Source organism: Acanthisitta chloris, unplaced genomic scaffold, assembly GCF_000695815.1.
Source record: "Acanthisitta chloris isolate BGI_N310 unplaced genomic scaffold, ASM69581v1 scaffold11847, whole genome shotgun sequence".
Taxonomy (NCBI): domain Eukaryota; kingdom Metazoa; phylum Chordata; class Aves; order Passeriformes; family Acanthisittidae; genus Acanthisitta; species Acanthisitta chloris.
In genome coordinates, this window is record NW_008684345.1 from 31,470 (window position 1) to 55,799 (window position 24,330).

Below are 24,330 nucleotides of genomic sequence, written 5' to 3' on the forward strand. Positions count from 1 at the left end.
GGGTACCACTGGCTTCAGCAGAGCTCCACACAGGTTCAGGTTCTGCTTGCATGAATTAATTATGAGATTGAGACCTATGGCGAGGCTTGAAAAAAAATTTAAAAACCTCTACATTGTTCAATATACAATAGACATAATTTTCTCAATAAGTTTGGAGTCCTTTATTATAGGCCTCTAAAAATTGTTGTTAGGGTTATACATTAAAAATGCTAAAGTAATTTTTAAAAAAAGGAATTTTTTTCCGTGTTTGCTTGTTTCCTTCTATAGTACCATTAAGCTATAAATAATTTTAGGATAAAATGCCTAGATATAAATGAAACTGTTAACTGATCATGTTTGCTGATGTCCCTTTCCAACATTGCCCAAGCTGACTCCATTAATCCAGCATCTTCTCTTGTTTCTTGCCTTCCTTTTTCTTCTTCTTGGATTCTGCCAAGATAACAATAACAATAAAATATTAGTGTCTAGCAGACACTGCAATAAATTTCATTTAATACCCCTGAAAGTTCCCCTTGTTTTGTTTATGCACATAAGAACAAATTTCGTTTCCTCATTTTGAGCAAAGAAAGGGAAAACAGAAGGAAAAGAAGAAAAAAGCAGGAAAGGCTGAGGCACTAAAGATGGAAAGGGGGTTGCATGTCCAGCTCAGAACCCTTCCTATCTGAGCAGCTGACCCTGTTTGGCATGCAAAGCATTGTCTCAGGAACTTGCTTCGAAAACAAGAAAACAGCAGGCATCTCCTGGAGAAACCGGGTCATGGCTCAGTGGAGAGCTGGAAGAAAGCTTTGCACACACTACCCACACACATACCCTTCCCTTGCTTCCTTTCTGTTTCATTGTTAGTCTTTGGCTTTCTCTGAATATGAGAGCAACTCCAGAGCATGGTGAAAGCTCACTTGTTTCTTCAGCTCCTCCATTGCCAATCCTTTCCCTTTTGTCTGGGACAAACCCCAAATACACTTGAGAGGCAACAGAAGCTTGGCCTAGAGTCATTAGAGCATGGTCTGTCTAGCCAGCTGTACTGATAGGATGAGGAAGGGATCATGGAGCACCTGCTGTTGTTGCTGTTCTACATTCATGCACAAGTCTGTTCACAGCCACACTCTACCTGTTTTGATTATGATCAGGCTACAGACTACAGTATGTGCACAGATACAAACTATCAAGTTGCTTTAACATGTACTTTGCTTGTGTTTTCTCACTGCTCAGACCACTCTTTGCACTTATGCCATTCAGGCTTTTATTGTCCTCATCTCTGTTCACCCACAATGCAATTTCAACTTTTATGACATGCTCTCAGGTCAGCTCACACAGCCAAACAGGGAGCCACATCATCTCATCACTTGGTCTGCCAGTGCTACCCTTCCCAGTGTGACCAGTCTTGGCTGAAAGAGCCACCAGCAGTGCTAGCTCTGACATTGCACTCACAATGCTGACTAGTTGAGGGTACAATGAAAACTCAACAGTCCCAGACTCCAGCACCAGCTGTAGCCATCTACCAGCTAAGTGTGGGCAACATCCCCTAGGTGCACTGTGGCCAACAATCCCATTCAGTTTCCTGTTCCATACATGAAAATTATCAAAATTCAATTCATTTTAGTATAGATTGGATATAAGACCTTCACTTCATAGCCATTTCCTACCAGGCATCATAATGTGGTCCCAGCATGCCATCAGAAATTGCAGTAGCCCATCAAGCAGTGCCCACTGAGATAACCTTTATGATAGTTAAGCCACTAAGCTGCTTCCTAGCAGTGCTCTGGCTCAGGTGGAAGTCAGGATCTTGGACCAGGGCACACGTAAAGAGCAAATTCTAAATGCTTGACAGTTGCTTCAGGGTGCAACAACCAAGTACTGCACAGCCATTCTGCTCCTCCCTGGGACCAGCACATTTCCAGCAAGATAAAAAAACCCAAACAAATGTGCAAGACCAAACAGTCAGTGCACAGACATTGGATTATCTAATCATTCATCACCTGCATAACTCTATGAATTGCTGTATGCCTTAGAATTATCCACAGGATTAAAAAATGTGTGGTCATGGATTATCACTGGACCCAATTCTGCGGGCCCACAATGACCAGCAACAAAAATTCTAGTCAGGATCTTAATGAGTAAACAAATTAATTTGATAAGGAGAACATTCTCCATGCAATTGGGAATGGCAGCTGTCCTCTTTAAATAGTCATCTTTATTCCAGAGCCTCACTCTTACTATGCAAGCAAAAAATGAAAGTAATTATGTTGAACAGGAGCCACACACTATTTGAAGCCACTCTCAATGTATAAGGCACAAAAGGAAGGTAATTACATTTTAATAGAAGTCAAGCTTTGCAAGCTGAGATTTGCAGGTATTTATTTTCATTTGTTGAAAAGAAGGTAACAATTCACTCATGGCACTGCTGTATATAAAAGTCAGTCATGTCCCCAAAAGCTATATGAATCATCCAAAATAGCAAAAGCTGTGCTGATGGGAAGTTAGAGTAAAACAATTTCACCATCAGCTGTTCAGAATACAGTTTTGCCAGGAACTAGCACTCAATGCTGCTAAGCACAAAGGAAGGCATGTTCTTGAAAGGCCTCTCTACCTCCCACTGGAGCAAATTTCCCAATGCACCAGGTTGCTATAGTGGTGCAGGACAATGGTACCACGGGGTGCAGTGAGCTTCTGAACTTTGGGGGTGAAATGCCAATCCATGTGGAAGGGAGCAGTCTCAACTTTGGTGAAGCCAAGGATTTTATCCCTTGACCCTAAAGAGGTTCACATTGGTCTCTAGGAACAGAAACTTTATCTTGTGATTTCCATGATTGTAGAAACAAATTCCTGGATTTTTAAAATACCTTTTAAATATGGTATTTCCTTTTCTTGTAGAGGAAGAGAAACTTCCATGATCATCTAATTCCTTTTCTTCCTATTTTCCTGTATTATATACAGCATCTATGTATTCCAATTTGTTCTAAAATGAGCCACAAAACTCTGAAACAATCTTAGGCAGTCAGAAGCTATTTTTTGAATCTGATATAGAGATGTAAGCTGTTTAAAGCCTTTCCTTTAATATCCTTACTTAAATTAGTCAGGAATTACAAGGAACTATTTTTTAAGAGATAATTTGTTGAAACCAAGGATTCTATTCAGAGGGGTTTAATGTTAGTGATTCCCTTCATTCAGTTGTTTGGGAGAAAATTGCCTAGGCACAAGCACACAAAAGACCACAAAGGCATATGCATTTCCTGATTTTGCTAGATGGCCTAATAGCCCAAAGGCAAAGAACACAAAAGTTTCATCTGATTTTCTTTATGTCTAGGTCACATGTATCTAAGATCTTAAGAGTAAGTATTCAGAAGACAGCAGTGGATAAACTTTTCAAGCCAAGCCTGTTTTGCATCTGGAGACTACTGAAGGTATCTGGCTAACTGGAAGGTGATTTCCAGAAGTAACTCACTTTGCCCCTGTGGGCTTCTTCTCATCTGCCTCAGGTACATTTGTACTGCTGCTTTTGTAGGGTATGGACTTTCTTGCTGTTCTTTGTCATGTTCTGTGCTCAGCACAGGAGGGATGCAGTCCCAGCTGGCTCTTCAGCCCTCTCTCTGTCTATGCTGTACACAAGATCCCTCTTAATGCCAACAAGACAGGTGCAGGCACAGACTGATACACCCAGTGTTAACTCTCTGTATTCACACATCTGCAGGAGACTGATGGAAATAGAAAGTATTAATAATCCATTTGGGGTTTAGCATATACCTGTACAGCAAAAAGATCACACATTGAGGCAGTTTATATGTCAAGCTGAGATGGGTGAAATATATAAGTATATAAATATTATATATAAATAGTTCTTTAACAGAAAGTTATTTGCGGTGCAGTGCGAATAGGACCCTATTTTTTTTAGTTAATTTTTGAAAACCAGGCACGTGCACTTCTCAGTTGTGCTTTCTGCATCTGCCCCAGATGAGATCTACCCTCGGGGCATGGGACATGGGTTTGGCTTTGATCAGTGCTCCACAGTCTGCTGAGTCGATTGCAAAAGTTTTGCAGTAAGCACAGATAGAAGAAAAGATAGAGAGATGGCAATGTGGAAAATGAGATGGAGGGATAAAGGAGGGGGAAAAAAGAATGCTTGAAAGGAAAGGAAGTGAAGAAGTAGAAAAGGAAAAGAAAGAAAGGAAGGAACAGGGCTTTCTCTCTGTTTCACTGCTGGGAACAGTAATGAGTGTAAACATTTGCTGAAGGCATATCTTTTATCACAGCAAATCCCACAGCTTCAGGCATTTTCATGGCTCAAGGGCACTAACTAATGCCAAGGAGGCTGGGCTGCTCTGGCAAGCCAGGAAAGTGAGACAATGAGCATGTAACAGAATTGGCACACACAAGGCTATTTAAACTTTCACCCACAAAGGTCTGTATTAAAGCATAAAAGCAACTCCTGCAGGTACAACAGGATTAAACAGGAATTTGTCCAATCCAGTTTTTCATCTTTTGGGGCAGCATAGAAAAAAACTAATCTGAAATACAAACCAGGGGTTCAGGAAACATGGAGGCTTAGGTTTCCCATGAAACTTCCCAATGCTTTTCTTTTCAAGACACCTGTAAAAGCTGCAGAACAGCTAAAAAATGAAAAATACTTCTTTTTCTTCTTTTTAAAATTCTTTTTAGCCCTCTCCTACGTGTATTTTCTGCTCCCTGGAATTAGGGTTGTGTCAATCAAATTGATATTATGTTATGATCTGTCGAGGAATTCAAATCCAAATAGTATAATATTATCCAAATAGTATAATATTTCAAAGGTACAAAAGCAGTCTCAAGGGAGACTACAGTGCAGAGCCTCCAAGAAACATAAGGAAATGGAAACAGAAAAAACACCATTAAAAAGGCATTGAAACTTTATTAGTTGTAGGCTGCAGTGGCAGCTTACAAGCTGCAGGAGGCTGGTCCACAATGTAAGCACCATTGTGTTTTATTTTTCTTATATGCCTTACTCTCGTTCCCACTTAAATTGAGAAAAATCATATTTCCTCATGTTATAACATCAAGGAGCCAAATCACAGGGCTGTGTCTCAGAGCCAAAGGTTTCCAGTGAGTTTTACTTCATCTTGAAACACAAGCCTTGTCCTCGGACTAGCAAAGGACACAGGGAAACATAACTGAGCGTTTACTACGCAGGCTCACCCCACTGGACCACTGTTCCTTCTCTCAGTTTTTCACATTTCCCAACACCATAAGGCATAAATTATTCATGACAAAACTGTTTCTCACAATGTTTATGCACTGCTTAGTACAATGGCACCCTTTTTCAGCTGAGGCCTCTGGGCACTCATGCAATACAAATAATCATGATGATAGCAACAATAATAACAGCCAGCTATGCTGTTCCCACTGGGCATCCACTGCCAGTGTCCTGCCTCACAAAGCTCAGATCACTGTACTTCCCTGCAGGCTCCTGGTCAGTGCCAGAGGCCATTCTTCAATAAACCTGTCTCACCCACTAGAACAAGAAAAATACCTCCCAGTTTTGCGTTTCAGATTTTTCTTTAACTATCACAGCTGTTTCCTAATATGAGAAAATCCCTCATTTTTATATCTAATTAGTTTGAGCAGATCTTATTATTCTGCCTCCTGTAATACTAATTATTACACTAGCTGCATGTCTGCACGACTAATGAGTTACATTAAAGACGGGGAATTCTAAAACCTACAGAGGGAGATACAGCACAACTCTGAAGCCAAAACAGGAGACACCAGCATCTTTCAAACAAAAGGAAATCAGTCTTAACAAATCATTTCTTCACATTCTGTGTCCCCTTCAGCTGCTTTTCAGAAGCAGACATTTTGTTGTTGCACAAAGGCAAAGCTGAGGGAGAGCACCCCAGAAAAAGCAGCTTGTCTGACATCCAAAATGCAGTGGTCCAGTTTTGTCAGTGCAGCACCCAGTTTGTCTGAGCAACGAATAGCTCAGGAGAACAATTCACTCATACTACACCACTGTCAGCTCCTTGCAACAACCAGCAGCCAAGTCATCCTGTCACAGCACGGTCAGTCTGTCCTGGCAGAACACTGCAAGTAAGATGTCCTCTCTGCAGGTAGAAATCCACCACTGGAGTGTTCAAAAAACACATGCTGTTTCTGCTCCTGGCACCAAAGTAAGAGCAGGGATACACCTGCTCATTAACAGAAGTCCATCTCTATGTTTTGACATGAAGCTCCCTAAGAAGACCCAAGGTAAGACAGTGTGAAACACCATCTCAAGTCCACTGAGATTACCAACATCAAAACCGAAGACCATAACTAAAGACTGAAGTTCAGACACTTACCTTGAGGTCAGTTGTCACATTCTGATAATTGTCATTGCAGACTAAGATAAAATGGAGTAGCAGCTACTAGTCAGAGCACAGAGACAAGACTCAGAAGCTCCTAGCTGCGTGCCTGAACCTGTCACTAAATTCTGTGTCAATCTGGAAAATGATTTAACCTTTCTGACTCTGAATTACTACTTTTCTTTAAATTGGACTTTGTGAGCTCCAAGGAGCGATAGGAGGATTAGCTAACTGCTGCCTGCAAATATTGATATATAAAAGAAACAACGTAGGGCAGATTATTGATATTTAGCTAAACTCTTAAGTAAAACTCTTCAAATAATATGAGATTATTTAGAACACACAAAGTGAAGCCATTTCTCCACTGTAGGAGCACAGACACTGTGCCAAACACCAGGAATTGTACTGACACCTTGCTAGGCTCTCAAATACTGCACCTGATCTGAATTACACTAAAGAGATTACAGCCATTAACAACTCAGGTTTTGCCTTCATATGGGAAATCTTTCCAAACAAAGTGTGTTGGAGGATTTGATCTTTGGATGGCACCCCAATTATTAAAGACAACAGTGGTGTAAGCAGAGTTAATGTTTGCCAACCTTAGCTGGAATTCTTTTTCTGTGTGGCAAGGACTGAGCTGAGCCAGGATAAAGTGACTCATAGATTAGATATACTGCAAATTGATAACAATTTGGGAAGGGAGATTTATTAAAAAGAACCAAATACAGCCAGGTGAAAAAGTTATCAGAAAGAAGCATAATACAGAAAATGAAGGGTACATTGCAGAAAGGGCAGCCAGACTGCTAAGTCTATTTAATTTTATGTTTTTCAGAAGAAAAAAGAGTTATGGGGACAGAGAGAGAAAGAATGAGAGTGACAGAAAGAGTTTAAAAAGAAATAAAGCTTATCAGGCAACCCAGCTCAATGAAAATAAATTCCTCCTCTCTTAGCAGTTAAAGCAAAATGTTTCCTGAATCCTGACAATACTCCATTCTTCTACTTTCTGGCTGGCTGGGATCTGAACAACCATCAATCAAGTTTGGGTGGCCATGAAGGAGGCCAGATGGAGTATGTCGGAAGTGTTTTGTGCTCTTCAGTGCAAGTTGGCCATTAGAGCAGCCACTCGACAGAAGTGCTTGAGTCTTTCACATCTGTCAAGTTAGTTTAGGGAGGGCTTGAACATCCCCAGCCTTGCAGACACTGATTAGAATATGCAATTGAGTGTGCTAGATGAGAGGTGGCTGTCTCCACTGGGATTTTGTGATAAAAATTATCCTTTCATCCTTCCCAGACATTGTGACAGGCTTTCTCATGACCTCATTTTTGTACTAAATACACAAATCATGGTGCCTGGGATATCACTGTCACATTGCTGAATGCACAATCCTAAAGAACGAAAGATGTTTTTCATCCTGTGTTAACTACATTTTAGCACAGCAACCCAGGACCAAGCTACTGTCTTCCAATCTGAGAACACCTGAGCAAAGCTTTGGAGAAAAGAATTAGTCAGAAATCCAGACAAAATTCAAATTCCTCCTCCGTCATCTGCTCTCACCCTTAAATTCAATATTCAGCAGAATTTCTCTAATAATTCTCCTCTTGCAAGCAAAGAGCTTGAGCTCCAATATGTCCAAGTGTCATAGACTCTAATCCATAGTCAGCTGCTCAGGAGAATAAAGTACTGAGAGAGAGCAGTTGTTAATAAGAAGAAAATATATTATTTCTTTTTTTAGTTTCAAAATAATGAGGAGTGCTTCAAAAACATTTTAAGGCTTTTCCATGAATGCTGACTAACAATAAAACAAATCTATAACAATACTTAGGTCACCAGTTTATGAAGAAGGCATTGATTCCTAAGGTTCCTGAGTATTTCCTGGTTTAATTTAGAACAAGTTTTGCCACAGCTCATAGACATTCCTGGCAAACCAAACACTGCTTTTATGAACAAATCTGCAAAATGATAACCCTTGGTAATTTTCTGCAGGTATAATCTTCATTTCTGCTACAAATAAAACAAACTCCTATGAAAAGTCATTTGGAAAATTATTATGTACAAATAAACTCCTTTGAAAAGTCATTTGGAAAATTATTATGTGAGGGAAGAGAGACACTGATTCATCCTACAGCAAAGTTGCTGTATGCTCATGAGCTGGAAAGGTGGGTAAGCACCTACAGGTAAGATAAGCTATTTGTATTTTTCTCAAAGAACAGAGGTGAGGTGGAAATTCAGACACCAAGTCACATCAAGGAAATATGTCAGGCTCCTTTGAAAAGTCATTTGGAAAATTATTATGTGAGGGAAGAGAGACACTGATTCATCCTACAGCAAAGTTGCTGTATGCTCATGAGCTGGAAAGGTGGGTAAGCACCTACAGGTAAGATAAGCTATTTGTATTTTTCTCAAAGAACAGAGGTGAGGTGGAAATTCAGACACCAAGTCACATCAAGGAAATATGTCAGGTGAAATTTGATATGCAACACTTCATTGTTCAGGCCTAGACAAAATAACCTGTCTTATCCACACACTTTCTGAGGTTCTTAACTCATCACATTAATTAGTTTTTAAAAAATAATAAGAATTAGGGAAAATTGTGAAGGCCTCAGATAGAGATATCTATGCCACATGCAAGCGGCGAACAAAATTAAAATCAGATTTAGCTTATTTAACAGGTAAAATGAACAATAAGAGCAGTATTGCAATTATATTTTCTTTTTCAACACAGAACTGTGGAGGACATACTTGGAATACTGTGTCTGGTCCAGTCTCTTCATCACAAAAAGTTTTTTGCAATAATATGAGGAATTTAGCTAAGTCCAGTAGTGAGTATTCTTAATGTTCTACAAAGAAATACTTATGACAGAGGCTTGGACTACTGTGTCCGGTCCAGTCTCTTCATCACAAAAAGTTTTTTGCAATAATATGAGGAATTTAGCTAAGTCCAGTAGTGAGTATTCTTAATGTTCTACAAAGAAATACTTATGACAGAGGTTTTAGCTTTAGAAGGTGACAAGTGACAAAATGTAACAGAAGGTGTATAAAACTACCATTGATTGGAGAAGATAAGTATGGGCTTTTACTCACCTCATTTGCAATATAAAACAAAAAGTGGTATAATGGAGAGACTACAAACACAACCTCATAGAATAAAAATTTCAGCACACAGGAAACTTAGGAAAACCATGAAAACAACATCTTTCTCTGAATACACTGGTATTTTTCAATGCAATATTCTCAGTCAGTTCACATCTGCTTTTGGTACTCTCAACCTGCTGCTGTCAGAGATGTATTCATTGGTGCAGCTCTTGAAGCTTACACCAGTCAGAAAGGTAACCATTCAGTGGTGGAACAGACTCCTGTAACCGACAAGCTGCTGACTTGTTGCTCTGCTGCCAGAGCTCCCAAATGGCAGAAAGCCACCACCCTGCTACCCCAGGCAGTCACCATAGGAAAGGACTGCACTTGCCCAGCATTTGCAGATCTAGCTGCATATCAACACAGAGCTTTTGCAGCATTATGCCTCAGAAAAAAACATGCTGCTTCCAAATAATGTATCATAGGCTTTTTCTCTTGTAGTCTTGAGACACTGATGCAAAGCTATGGGTGAAAAGGAGACTAATATATATACCTGCAGTTCATTCCAAGTGCTCAGGCAATAATACAGTTCTTCTCATCCCCAAAGAAGGAAATTCATTAAAGTTCTAGCTAAAGATTGAATGCAGCTTAATGTTTTTCTTTTATCTAGTTGTGGGTGAGGACTTACTTCCAACCTGTAATTTCCTTCACCTCAGGAAGAAAACATATACTTTCATTCCAGCCAACATGTCAGCACTCCGATTTTTAACTCAGAAATAAAGTTCACTAGGGCAGAACATTTCACACAGTACTAATCTGCTTGACCTAATTTCTTACTCGACTTCCTGCTACTGGTGCCAACACACTATCCACTGTAGCTCCTATGCAGTTATACCCACAGATCTGCAATATGGCCTTAGCTCAGAGCCCAGGCAGGCTGTTTGTGTGTGACTGCCACGCATGCTGCCCCTACTAATGCCAAGAGCAGATGAATGAGCAGGTGGCATGCAGGAAGATGCCATGAGATTTCTAACGCAAATCAGGAGAGCAGAACTTCTGTCCACGGTTATGATGATCAAAACCCTACACTTGTACCTGTTTCTTCTTTTGCATTCCTTCAAATCAAATGCAGACAGGTTTCCTAATTAAGTCAACCCCATAACTGTTAGCTACAGTCAGTCCCAAACTGAGTTTCAGTCTCAGATGTGACTCACTCATATCTAGAGTCAGTTAAAGTTAACTCCAATCCAGCAATTTCTCAAACTCTGCCTTTAAAACCTTAACTTGAAAACGAGCTTGTGCCACCCAACAGCACTGCTCTGACCAAACAATGCTGCATCAGTGCTCTGCTTTGTCTTCCTGTCCCCTCCTCTGACAGGCATTGATAGAATATATTGCCTCAGTGGGAGCAAGACAAAGCAGAGAGGTACACATGGCTTGAGCAGCAGAGACCTTCTGGCAGCACAGTAGGAAGCTTCATTCAATAAACTCCCAGATGCCACTTAGGCATGGAAACTTACTAAAAAACCCCAAAACAACCCAAACCCCCAAAACATGAAAAAAAGTCCTTCCCCACAAACTGTTAAGCAATCAAATTAAACATCTCAAAGCCCTTTCCTGCATTCCCACCCAAACACTTCCACTCACAAATGATGTTTTTTGATACCAACTCAACCAAGTCAGCTGGTCTCTGAAAACTTAGGTGTATCCTTTCTGCTGCACAGCCTGTCACTATCTATGCAGGTTTAAGAATCATCTGATAACTCCATGGATGGTGTGCAAGGAAAATCAGGTATAGCCACACTGACTGCAAAGCAGATGAATGGACACACACAGAAAGCACTGGAAATCTCATCAAGCATCTCTCTGGCTGCACAAGCAGAGCAAGCCACCTGCAGGTACTCAGATCAATGGTGCACCACCAGCCACAATTTGAAAATTGCTTGTCCCAGGTGCACCTGTCACACCTAATCACATTTATCTATATTATTATCCAAGTATTCAGAGCCTGGAATCTGTTAAACCTGCTGCTTTAAGCAAACAAATGTCAGGGTAGCATAGCTGTATAATCCACTTAAAACCCATTACTTTTGCAGCTCAAACAAGATCTCACAGTTTTAGCTCCCACTATAAATCATCCTACACACCCAACACCTGCTACTCCAACAAAACAGTACATTAAAGGGCTTTAATGAATAGAAAGAAAAGTTCATCTAAGGGACACCTGGAAACACAAATGCAAGGCATATCTCTTTCTGTGTAATAGGAATTACACTGTTGGTCACACTTAAATAAGACATATACATTCTCTACTCTCCTTCCTGCTATGTTTGAATAAAAAATAAACAACCCCAAGGGTGCAGAACATTTACATATTTCAGCATGCAGTGAGCAGAATGTCCTTTCAAACCTACTTGTACAAAAGGAAAGCAGTTCTTTTTCCAGCTAGTCATTATGGAATACTAAACAAAACCTACATTAAAAAATGTATAGTTGAAGGATATTTTTTCATGCTATTATTGGTCTGGTCCCATCAACAGGTGAGTTATGAAAAGAATCTCTACTCTGGAAGTCTAACCACGTAGCAAACTGGTAGCAGGTGGTCTAAAGTTAAAATTCATGCTCTAAACTTCAGCTTACCTCTTGTGTGTGAGACAGCCTTGAGTATACAGCTCAGGAATATTGCCTGCCTGACAGCTGAGAGATAGGAGCCGTGCAGAACTGAGGAAAGGCCATGAAAATGCAATCTCCTGTACAACTATTTCCCGCTGAAGCATGCAAGACATCACAAATTCAGTGATTTAAATGAACTAGTGTGCAGCTTTCAGCAAATGGAATTTACCTTGAGGTTTGGGTTTGGTAAGCTTCCCACAGGGCTTTGAGATTGTGACAGTCTTCTGGCAGTCAGCATTATGAAGGGCTCTCTTTAGGTTCCCAGTTCGAGTCTTCAAGGCAGTATTCAAGTCACATTCCCCCCAGGCCTGGAACTGGTATTTGCACTCCGCTGCAGTGAGTAAATAAAGGGCAAGTTTTAAAACAGAATGACTGAGTGTGAAAACAAAAATATTATGAGTCTAATGGGATATCACAACAGTCAGTGCTCACAGACAAAAGGATGCTCAACTGAGGAAAAAATATCAAGAAAACTTGAAAGATTATTTGCTGTGGTAATTGCAGTCTTCCCCTCCCCAGTATTTTAAAATTTAATCCTCTTGCTTTTGCATGGATATTGCATTTTTGTCATATAAAAGAAAATACATTCAGCTATGAATATAAACAATAAACAATAAAGAAAAAAGAAGCAACAGCAGTGAAAATGTCATCCACATTTCATATGGCTGTTTCTCCATTTGTGTGATGCCAAAGGTTACCAAATAAGGCTCAAACAGTTTCAAAAATGTATGTGCATCTACAAACTTCTCAAGTCTGAAATGCAGCACTGATTGTGTTGGTAAGGTCACAATGTCAAAGTCGTGCAAGCTGTTTACTGAAAAATAGCCAAGTGTGCAAGAGTAATCAGAGTCTTGGACAGACATGTTTTCCAAGACAGGTCTTTCTGAACTGTTACATATGAACCTTCTGAACTGAAGATGAAATACACTGGTCTTCATCCACTCCTTTTACTGCACATACTGGTAACCACCCATGCTCCATATCACACATCACAAGGTCACATAAAACCTGTGATAACCATCACAGAGATTCACAGCTGTGAACTTAAAAATTACTCTTAATAATAGGCCTTAAACAGGGGTGAGCACCACAGCAGATTTCAACATGCTGCTGAAAGACTGAGTTTACAATAAATAGGATTTATGGACTCTGCCTGAAAAAGCTGTCTTCTGATGCCTTACATGCTCTAGCTCTGATTAATTTGAAATATAGGACTGACCCCTTCACCAAGATCTTTGCAGAACTAAGCAAAAAATACAGTCTTCCTGCTCCATACTTAAATAAAACCCAAAGAAAATCCCTTAAAAGAGTGGTGCTTACCTCCAAATTGCTTCTTCCAGTTGCAGGGAATCTTGCACTTCTGAGTCTTGGTGGTTTGTTTGCACTCAGCTCCAGTGCGAGTGCCCTCACGTGTCCCCAGGCCACAGTCACCGCTGGTGGGCACACAGACACTCCACTGCCATTCCCCACAGTCAGACTTCTTTGCCTTTTTCTCTGGATGAAGACAAGAAAACAAACCCAAGCAAGAGAATTGGTCAGTACTCAGAGCCTATGGGGAAGTTTCTTAAACTTAACTAGTCACAGCAACTGATAGGGTGAATGAGAAAGATACTCATAATACAATTGCTTTAAAAGCTAAAGGTCTGACATCCTCTTCACAGTTCTGGAAAGACAGGTCAGCCTCTTTGAGTCCTATGGCATACAAATATTCCCAGTTCCAACTGAAGCCCTATACATCATACAACTAGAAAGGTATGTGTTGATGTTATGTGTCAGAGGATTTGAGCACCTCCAGGGTGGAACACAAACTTTCAACTTGGTATACCATGTCACATTTCAAGTCAGAATATGGCCAAAACTCCAAAATCAAAGAATAAACTAAGTGGAGAAGTGTATTTGAAGTGCTGTTAATACAGGTGGGTTTGTTGCTCAGGGACAAAATAAGGATCATGATTTCATTTGAATCCTTAAACCCAGATCTGATGAGAAAAGACAACAATGTTATCGAACCCAAGGGTTCACAGAAAAAAATTACTTAGCCTCCCCCAAAAATCATAAATAACTTTAAATAACCTTATATAAAATTATTTTCTTTCTAGCTCTTGTATGTTTACATTCACATATTCTCTTATTTCCATACAGCCACAATGGTTAGAGAGCCCCTTTTTTTTACCGGGAACACTAATTCTGATAGACTTACAGTTCATATTTGCTAGAGTGTAAGTAGCCTGTAAATAATAAGACCTTAAGAAAACCACCAAAAATATGTTCCTTAAAAAATGTCAAAACTGGGTTTGACAGATATGAGTTTTCCACCCCAGGCTTGTCTTTCCTGTAATGAGGTCTGAGTTCATCATTGACAGAAAGCAATTACCACTGGATGTCTGGGCTGTCTGTGTGCAACAGTGAGTTAGTTCAATTCTTTGTCCGAGGATTTCCACATCACACAGCATTGTCGTAGATCTGTCATATACAACACTGAACAAGCGACGTGATAACTGCTCTTTCATCACTCCTGTTTGGTTCTCTCTAAGTCAAGCATGAAACTATTCCCAGAGCAAATTTTAAGCTGCCTTGCAATACTGACTGTGTGATAAACTAAGAACTCCAGTCTCTGGGGCTGTCAAGCTGCCAGTTTTCATGGAAACTACTTTCTGTTTTCCTATTTAACACAGAACAACATGTCACAGCCACAAATCCCCCCCCTGTAAGTCAAATTACCTGAATTTCACAACAAAACCAGAAACATTTGACATTCTCTCACACAGGCAATCTATCTCAGATTAACTCTGAATTACACTGGACCTTACCTGGTTTCTCTTTTTTGCCAGCCTCGGTAGTACTCACAGCTGCCAGAATGAAAACAAGTGCCAGGAGGGCAGCTGTGAACATTCGACGTTGGTGGAGTTGGTGTTGCATTCTGGAGATCAACAGAGAGAAAAAAAAAAGATTGATTAGACTGCAAAAAGTGGGACTCCATCTAAAGCAATTTTGGGAAGTCTTGCTTCAGTGCCAAAAGACAGTAGCAGGTCAAACATAATCAGCTATTGGCAGAATGGGTGATTATCTCCATTCCAGAGAGAATACAGAGATTTGACAGTATTTTCCAGCCTGTGTACCAAATCCCTGCTCTACATTGCTGATGTCATTGGATGAGTTTTGCCACAGCAAATTCTGTAACTATTGCAGTCTTCTAGAAACCTGTCAGAGAATGAAGGATCCTGATTGCTCTGGAACTTCCCTCTTCTTTCCTGACATCTGGCAGTGATTTGCTGTGTAAAACTAAGCAGAATATATCCTTATTCCAGCTTACCAACTCATATGAAGTAGGGAATGCTACACTGTCCACTTTGCAAGGGTTCAAGTTCCTATTAGGCTTAATTGACATCTGAAAAGAGCTTCTTTTATGAAAACTTATGTAGGTAATATGCAATGCATTATCTTAATTGTTATTGGCATGTTGCTACCTATCCTTTCCTTTCCCTCCAATTAGTGTCTCTTCCTAATATAAATTAAGCTAATTGCCTGAAATGCAAAATGGGCACAGAGATAGTACTTGCACATGCTGCTAGATGCTATCCATAGCATGCTAATGAATCCAAAATGTGGATTTGGGAAGCAAATATTCGAATATAAAAAGTAATTCAAAACATTTACTTGATGGTGAAGCATCAGTCATCTGCCAGTCACCAAAATTCATTCAGAGCTGGCTGTTTTCAGCAGTTTACACACATAATTCCCTTTCATTTTGCTATAATTTGCATTGTCTCATTTTGGAACTCTTTACTGGAAAGTAGGACCTTAACAAATACATATTTTAAAAACAAGCAACCACTCCATTTGCTAGAGACACCTCTTTAGTAGGCAGAGAGGTACCAAGACAGTGAGCTAGAGGATACTCGAATCCTCCATCATCCAAGCATCCTCCAGCCTCTCTCCATCATTTACCGACAGTCCTGGTTCACTGGGGAGGTCCCAGATGATTGGAAGTTGGTGAATGTCACACCAACCCACAAAAGGGGTTGCAAGGAGGACCTGGGAAACTACAGCCTGACCTCAGTGCCTGGCAAAGTCATGGAGCAGATCATCCTACGTGCGATCACAAAGCACCTACAGGATGGACAAGGGATCAGACCCAGCCAGCATGGGTTTAGGAAGGGCAGGTCCTGTCTGACCAACCTGATCTCCTTTTATGATCAGGTGACCCACCCAGTGGATGAGGGGGAGGCTGTGGATGTAGTCTACCTGGACTTAAGCAAAGTCTTTGACACCATCTCCCATAACATACTCCTGAAAAAACTGGCAGCCCACGGCTTAGATGGGGCACTCTCTGCTGAGTTAAGAACTGGCTGGATGGCTGGGCCCAGAGAGTGGTTGATTCTATGATTCTATGGATGAAAGGAAGGTTTCTCTAGCTTTTCTTTCCTTTTCTTTCAAACCAGGACTCATGATATTCATGTGCCACCCAAGGAGGCGTCAACAGTGCTAACCACTAAGATGGCCTTAAAAATTCAACTAGACTGATATTTACAGAGTTTAGACACAACCTGATCTCATTTTACTTTGCACAGCAATCTTAGGTGAGAAATATTTCTCAGCACGAACAAAGAACAAAATGTATTTGAAATTTAATTTGGCACTCCTCAGTATTCCCTGCTGGCAACTTCTTACTCAAATGCAGTATAATTGTAATTGACATGGAAAACAGGAGAGGAATCCCAAATACAAAGACTTCTAAGTATCTATCTTTAATATTATGCTACAACTCAAATGACACTGCTTAATAGTTTTGTTGAAATAAAGTTCATGGGAAGACTGCAAGAGACCTGGCATTCAATTGTCTGAAAGAGCTGTCATTAGCACCAGCTTGGTTTACTCCAAAAGAAAGTCCCGTTTCCCATTGTCCACCAATGTTTCCTGTGAACTCACACAGAGCCCAGAGCTGAAGCACATATGGTGTGTGATCTTTTCTTCTGCTACATGTTTCTAAGTAGAGCCTCGCATATTTCACAGAAAATGAAACAAATAAATAAAACAAGCTATTAAAAAAATAAGTGTGCAACCTGTCTTTTAGTTCAATTTACTTCAAACTGGCCTTCCATAATAAAATGGGCACCTTTCCTATGAGGAAAGGATGAGACAATTGGGTTTGTTCTGCCTGGAAAAGAGAAGGTTTTGGGGTGACCTAATTGCAGGCATCTGTATCTAAAGGGAGTTCACAAGAAAGATGAAGAGGGACTTTTTACAAGAGCCTGTAGCGACAGGACAAGGGGGCATGGATTCAAACTCAAAGAGTAGGTTTAGATTAGATATTAGGAAAAAAATCTTTACTGTGAGGGTGGTGAGACACTAGCACAGGTTGCCCAGAGAAGTTGTGGATGCTCTAACCCTGGTAGTGTTCAATGCAGGCTGGATGGTTCTCTGAGCAACCTCGTCTAATGAAAGGTGACCCTGCCCAGGGCAGGGAATTAGAACCAGATAATCTTTAAGGTCCCTTTCAACCCAAACCATTCTATGATTCAAACACAGTTGCCATGCTGTTATGACATCAAACCTCTGCCTCATCCCCATTCCCTTGAAGAAACCTCACCACCAGTAACACTGCATATCACCTCAGATCCTATTTTCACTACAATTTATCTTCTCACTTCCTCTCTTTCAATAAACTCATCAGAATCCTCCTTTGAAGGAGGGAGTTAAATGCTTTCATAGAAATGCATACAGAAGGAAAGACAAATGCTTTCAAGACTGTGGCCCAGTATTCTGCCTGGGGAGTGCCAGAAGCTGAAGCAAGGCAGCACCAGTGGGTTTAGTCCAAAGGATATCACTGAATGCAAGAGTGGGTTTGGAGCTTATTCCTACAACCTCACTGCCCACTCCGAGGACCTGCAACGTGGTCACACACACCCCACAGGCTGCTGGCAGTCACTGGGAGTCATGGATAGCTGTTCCTAGGGAAGCTGCCTTATATTAATTTGACAGAGACTCAAATTCAAATCTGATTGACATTATTTTCAGGAAAACAGGCATGGAAAATAGTTGGGGTTTGGAGTCTGAAACAATCTAGAAGCCCTATAAACAAAACCACATAGAGCCTTAATATAGCATGTTTTTTTCCCTAAGACTCAAACCTACCTACAGTCAAAACACTTGACAAGTTGTCTAACTCAAACACTAGACCTGCAGACATATATATTTTTACATATATATATATACACCTATGTATGTATATATCTCCCTCTGGCAGAGAGACCTGGGCTGCTTCCTGAAGTGCCTTTGCTACAGCAAGTAAATCATGTGTCATGAAGGGAAACTCTCTCAAAAATCCTGTATAACAACCCCTAAACAGATCAAGACGGCAGCCATGATCTTTGAGGTCTTTTCCAACCTGGCTGATTCTGTGATTCTATGATTTAAACACATGGTAGTGATATTTCCTACCACAGAAAGTGACAGAAGTCAAAGAAACAAAAGCTACATTTGAGGTGGAAGGAGGTTCAGGGAACTTCAGAAGAGAGAAAAGGCAAAGAGAAAAAAAGAGAGTTTAGAACAGTTTAAATGACAAGCTGGAAGAAGATCAGGAAAAGCAAGTGAGTAATCACATAAAGAGCACCAAAGCAAGAAACAGAGAAAAGAGAAGTAGTTAATGATGGTTAAACACTAACACAGAGAATGTAAAGACAACATGAAGTGTGTAACAAAGTGAGAAGTGAAGCACAGCTGAGTTGCACCACAGCAAGTGGCATCTTGGCACAGGAATTACTTCAGTCTTACAGTTGATTTCACAGTCAATCTCTGCTTGGGAGTAAAAAATGAAAGGAAAATTTTAAAATGGCAGGAAATCAGAGAATTAATGAGTTCATCAACCATCTATCCATGGGTTTAATTGCATGTTGAGCACCAGAAAGAGAGTCAGGCAGAAGTCATAATATGGTTGAAATTTAAGGGACATTCTGAGGAAAACTTGAGCCTACCACTCCAAACCCCACACTACACCCAACCTGATTTTACAATCACACTCATCTCTCCTGAACCTAATTCATTAATCATTCATTTACTGTGATGAGTACTGTCCACAAGACAAAGTGTACTGACTCCTTTAGGAAATAGCTCTCCTATGGACTGCAGCACACAAACCCCAGCTCTACCAGAGATCCAAACCAGTATCTGCATAGTGTAGCACTGTGGCATGCAGTCACTTCCATGGGCCCAGAAATGCTATGGACACTTTCATGTGATGACAGCTTTGTCTAACAACCCAAGAGAAAGTTTAGTCCTTCCAACCCCAGACCCTGGAAACGCAGACCCAAGCTGGCAGCCCCAGACAGCCCAGGTGTTTCCATGCTGTGCTCCTTAGACATCTGGATCTCTGTTAATGCAAGTCAAGCTTGCCAGAGTGACTCTTTCTGCACTCATGTAATTAACTCATACCCAGGTACTCCATTTCTCACAGCTGAACAAGTCTTTCCTGAACACATGCACCAAGAACAATCCAGACAATTTCAGATGAAGCTCTATCTGTGAGCAAGTATTTATTTTTCCTTGTGTGGTTGAAGTTAGCATATGCAGAACAACCCAGGATCACATATGCCTTTTGCAGGTGGCTTTTTTTTTCTCCTGTTTATAACTTTTATGCACAAGCTCTTCCCTTCATCCATTCTTTCCAAAGCGACTGGCAAGGTCCCAGATTACAGAAGCAAGTATTTCATTATTAGTCCATATGAGTATAATCTACCACTCTGAGCTATCAGGTTTTTTCACACGATTTAACCTCCCCATACCCTCCAGCTCTTCCACTATAATATGCCAAACACCAGCTGTGTGGATAACAGTGTTACCCTGCACGTAATCCAATACCGTAGGTATTGCCATTGCTAATGAAAGGCTTTGTGAGTGTGGAAGGGCTCTGGACTGAGGCTTGTTGAAGTTTGCCCTGTCTGAGATTTCCTTGGCCTGTCTGCAGTTTTGTTGCATTTGGTTTAGCTGCAACAGCATTTTTTCTAATTGACCAACTAGTTATGGCTAATCAGATTTGCTTTTCTTTGTCATTGTATGGAGCCACCCAGGTTTTATGACTCCACTAGAATAATACACTATAGAGAAACATGATTTACTTTTTTTTGTCATTGTATGGAGCCATCCAGGTTTTATGACTTCACTAGAATAATACACTATAGAGAAACACAGGACTGGTATCTTAGCAAAGGCCTTCTCAAGTGGAGACAGAGGATGGAGTATAGAGGAGCACAAATATGAAAGATATGAGATGGGGCACTGGCCTGGCAATGGAAACACACACACATACTATAAACAACTGACCAAAGGTCAGATAGAGAAATACAGACCTGGACTTGGACAAAACTGGATGTGGGAGTAAGAAAGAGAATGCAGAAATGGTTTTCAACATACATAAAAGGTACCATATATGGTAAGTTTGGATATAACATGAAGCTGCAGACCAGTGAAGAAAAAAAAGGCATCAAAGCATGCTAGAAACCATTAAAAAAACCCAAACAAACCCAAGTTGATCCTAGAGTCAGGAAATAGAAACTAGCAATGTGAACATCCTCCTGGCCAAGGATCCCAGATGATAAGTCACCATAACCATTCTCACCACCAACACCATGATGAAACCAGCGATCTTAGGGCCAAAAGGAGCTGGGAAAGGGTTAGCATAATGTTAGGAAAAGCAGTTGAATCTCAGTGTATGTATAACAATTTTAAGTGCAGTGGTGGTGGCATTGTTGTTAATATTTTTATGACATCTACATAGTCATATTATTTTTCTGTAATAATTGCATCTATGCTAATAATGATGCTTGGATTAGACCATTAAGATTTCAATTATGTAGCAACAAATCTTTGACTCAATAGATAAAAGGTATGGTTCCTCTTTTCCAGTAAACAATATTTTGAGCATAACTATGACTCTCAACTTTTTATTTTAGCACACTATTACTTTTGTCCCATGATGATCCAAAAAATAAAATGAATCCCAAACACAGACTTAAGCAGTTCCTACAACCCACAATTTCTCTTCACAACACTGCTCATTTAGAGTCCTTTATAAACTCTTTACCCATGTTAGAACTAACTTTTGCATTCACCCTTCTTTTTTCCTGCTTGTATGAATAATTTCTCATCAAGCCCCACAAAAACTTTTGCATTCATCCTTCTTTTTTCCTGCTTGAATGAATAATTTCTCATCAAGCCCCACAACAACTACTTTAATAAATTACAGTTTGATTAATCCCAGAGTAGTCACATCTACAAAATCAGTTTTCAAATGAGCTGGTTTGGGACATTTGTCTCCTTTCAGTAAACACATGCTGTGTTTAATGAAACTTAATATTTCACTCCACTTCTTAAATTATTCTCTTATACAAAATATGTTCTCCTTTGCAGTCCATTGAGAGCAGATAAATATGTCTGTAGTTACCTGGATCTGTTTCTTTTCCCCTTCTAAAATATATATATATTAGATTTGCTATGCTCCAGTTGTACAATAGCCAGAAATATTTGATGTATGTTTTACTAGTCTTAATGAATCTGAAATGTCAAATGCCATTTTTACAGCATTCCAAGATGGAAACACACAGCTTTCTCTATAAAAGAGAAATTAAAAGCATTTGGTTTTTACAATTTTCACCTCAGTAATGACTACAGAAACTTCTGCTTCTCCAGGTCTCATTCTCCATCTGGTGCATGACCCTGTGTCCTACCTGATCACCCATATAGGAAACTGATGCAAATGCTCACATGCTTGTGGAGCCAGACCTTTATGAACAGTAATCTTCCAACTGTAACATGTTCCCTCTACCCTCACAGACATACACATTTCCTTTGTTATCTTTATTTGCAGTACAGGTAAATAAAATTAAAAATCTAGATTTGCTTTTCATTTCCTTTGCAAGACCTAAGTCAGCTTAGTTTTTGGTGAATCTCAGCAAACTTCCTCTTCTGGACTTCGAAGACTACTTTATTGGATGATCAGCACCATTTTTTAAAATTTCTGCAAGCTCCTGATAACACTGTAGTGCCTGGATCCCCAGTTAGATTTGGAATTCATCTCTACTGTTTTTTTTCCTCATTCTTTTTTTGAGGAAACAAATTTCAATTTCTTTTTCCTCCTTTGATACAAAGAAATTTGAATCAGACTTTTATTAAAATCTTGCATTGGTCCAATACATATCATGAATTTACTTCATTTCATAAAAATCAACTTTCAAAATTTAAAATCTTCACTAGATTATGTTCATGCTTCTATGTAACATAAACCAAATCAGCTTGTTATCACTTGATATAAGTGGTTATTTTAAGGATGAGCTTGTAAGGATGAGCTGTAAGGTCATACTGAATTAAATTCTAAAATATCTCAACTTTTTAGATTCCTGTGGTAGGTAGTGAAGAAATCACACCTACAAATAATTAGGCCCTGTTACTACCATTTACCTTCTAATGCAAGTTTTGAAAGATAAATCCTTCTGTAATGAAAGATCTCCTTCTATTTTCCCCATGCACAATAACACAAGGACTTTTAACTGAAATCACATCCCACTCTGGAATGACACAATTGGTAGGTGTTGTTACATTTTCCTCCAAGATAGTTTTATGTCACATGAATGCATACCTATAAGTCACATCTTATGCATACCAATCGCTCTTATTTATTTACTGTGTATCATTGATTACCATTACAACTGCATTTCTTCTGCTGTGGTTTCTATCTTGTCTGAACCTTTTCTGGACCTTCAGGTTCTGTCATCATTGTTAGCCAGACATGATTACCATTACAAGGCATGTGGGGACTACCCCAGTAATATCCATTTGCAAGATCTACACCCCTTTCCAACTTTTCCAATAATTTTCCCAGGCCACCTGCACCTGATATTTCTCTCTGATCTCACCCAAGTGTCTTCTAGGTTCCAACCTTTCATTAAAAGCATTCAACCCTGACTATAGAGGTTTTCAGTTTAGCATCTTTGTCTGATGCTAAACCATTATTCAACTTACTTTTCCTTCCTGAGCACTGATATCACATACATTTCTCTGTATGCTTCCTTATAGGTAAAGATCCCCAAACCCTCTTCAGAGCCCAAAACCTTGAGCTAACTTGCTGGTCTTCATCATTTATTTACACCTTCATGGATCAAGGAGTGAGCCAAGACATAAGGAAAGAAAGAACCTTTAATTATAATGGTACTATCTCTGGCTGAAAAAACATGTCTTAATTTCATTTCCAACAACAGTCATTTTTCAGAAAGATTTTGTTAAGGAAAGCCTACTAGAATAATGATGAAACACCCATTTTCCTTCTTTGTACAAATTAAGTAGGGAGGCTGAGGGCATGGGAGGGGTAAGTGGGTTGGCCAGTGTATCAAAAAGCTCCACCATATTAATTCAGAAACCTGCAACTACTGCAGTCCTGCCCAAAGTAAAATCTGTGTGCGCGTTTCCCATATTCCTTTAACTTTCCTGTTAAAGTGGTCTTGGTATCCTTTTGTCATAGAGTAATAAAATTTAGGTTTGCATCAGCAACACCTAACAGTGAATACCAGTAGTCCAAGCCTATGTACTAACAAGACAGTTCAAAGCCATGTAGGAAACAGCAAACCATACTGAAAATAAGCTCCCTGCATTTCAGCCCAGGAGCATGGTTAGGAAGCAGAGCACCAGCCTTCACAGCCCCATTTCAAAATGCACAACTCACTGCAGTTGTCAGGTTGCTCTGTCTGGCAAAATGATAATAAGGGGGTTTCAAATAGCAGGCACTTCCCAGCTTTTCTTTTTTTCCATCCTCTACTTTGTTCCATCTTGGGGAAGAGAGAGGGGCCACCTCAAATGGAAGCATCTCCAGCAATGCTCTCCCTCCCTGCAGAAGAGAAGTTGGCAAGCAGCAGCTGGTAGGAAAGAGGCAATTGTTTCAAGGTGAGCCAGTGCTGGAAGGAGTTGGGTAAGCAGCAATTTATTCAGCAGTATAGTGGCAAATTTAAAAAACATGGAATTGAGTATAACTATCTGTTTGTTGCTGCAGATCAGTCAGGGGGAAGTGAACTCTAAAGGCTGAAATTATATTTGGCAAACTTTCTTTATTTTTTTTAAACTAGTATTTATGCTCAGCTACAGTACAGGGTACCCATAATAACAAGCCAGAATTAAACAGATAAAAAAAGAAAAAAAATAAAATCTCAGCATGACCCTTCTGATCAGACCAAGTCAAACACTTCAGTTCAAAAATTGCAGTGTGCAGTATGGGAACATTTTTCAATATGT

The 24,330-nt window shown here is 39.9% G+C and overlaps 1 protein-coding gene across 1 annotated transcript; it reads right to left on the reverse strand.

Moving 5' to 3' along the window:
• Positions 1 to 243: 243 nt before the first annotated feature.
• On the reverse strand, positions 244 to 14,991 carry PTN (pleiotrophin). Its single transcript, XM_009079299.1, has 4 exons — positions 14,868 to 14,991; positions 13,378 to 13,551; positions 12,227 to 12,388; positions 244 to 429 (listed from the first exon to the last, which is right to left on the reverse strand). Exons 1-4 carry the CDS (start codon positions 14,974 to 14,976, stop codon positions 377 to 379), a joined length of 498 nt encoding a protein of 165 aa, XP_009077547.1. The 5' UTR covers positions 14,977 to 14,991; the 3' UTR covers positions 244 to 376.
• Positions 14,992 to 24,330: the final 9,339 nt, after the last annotated feature.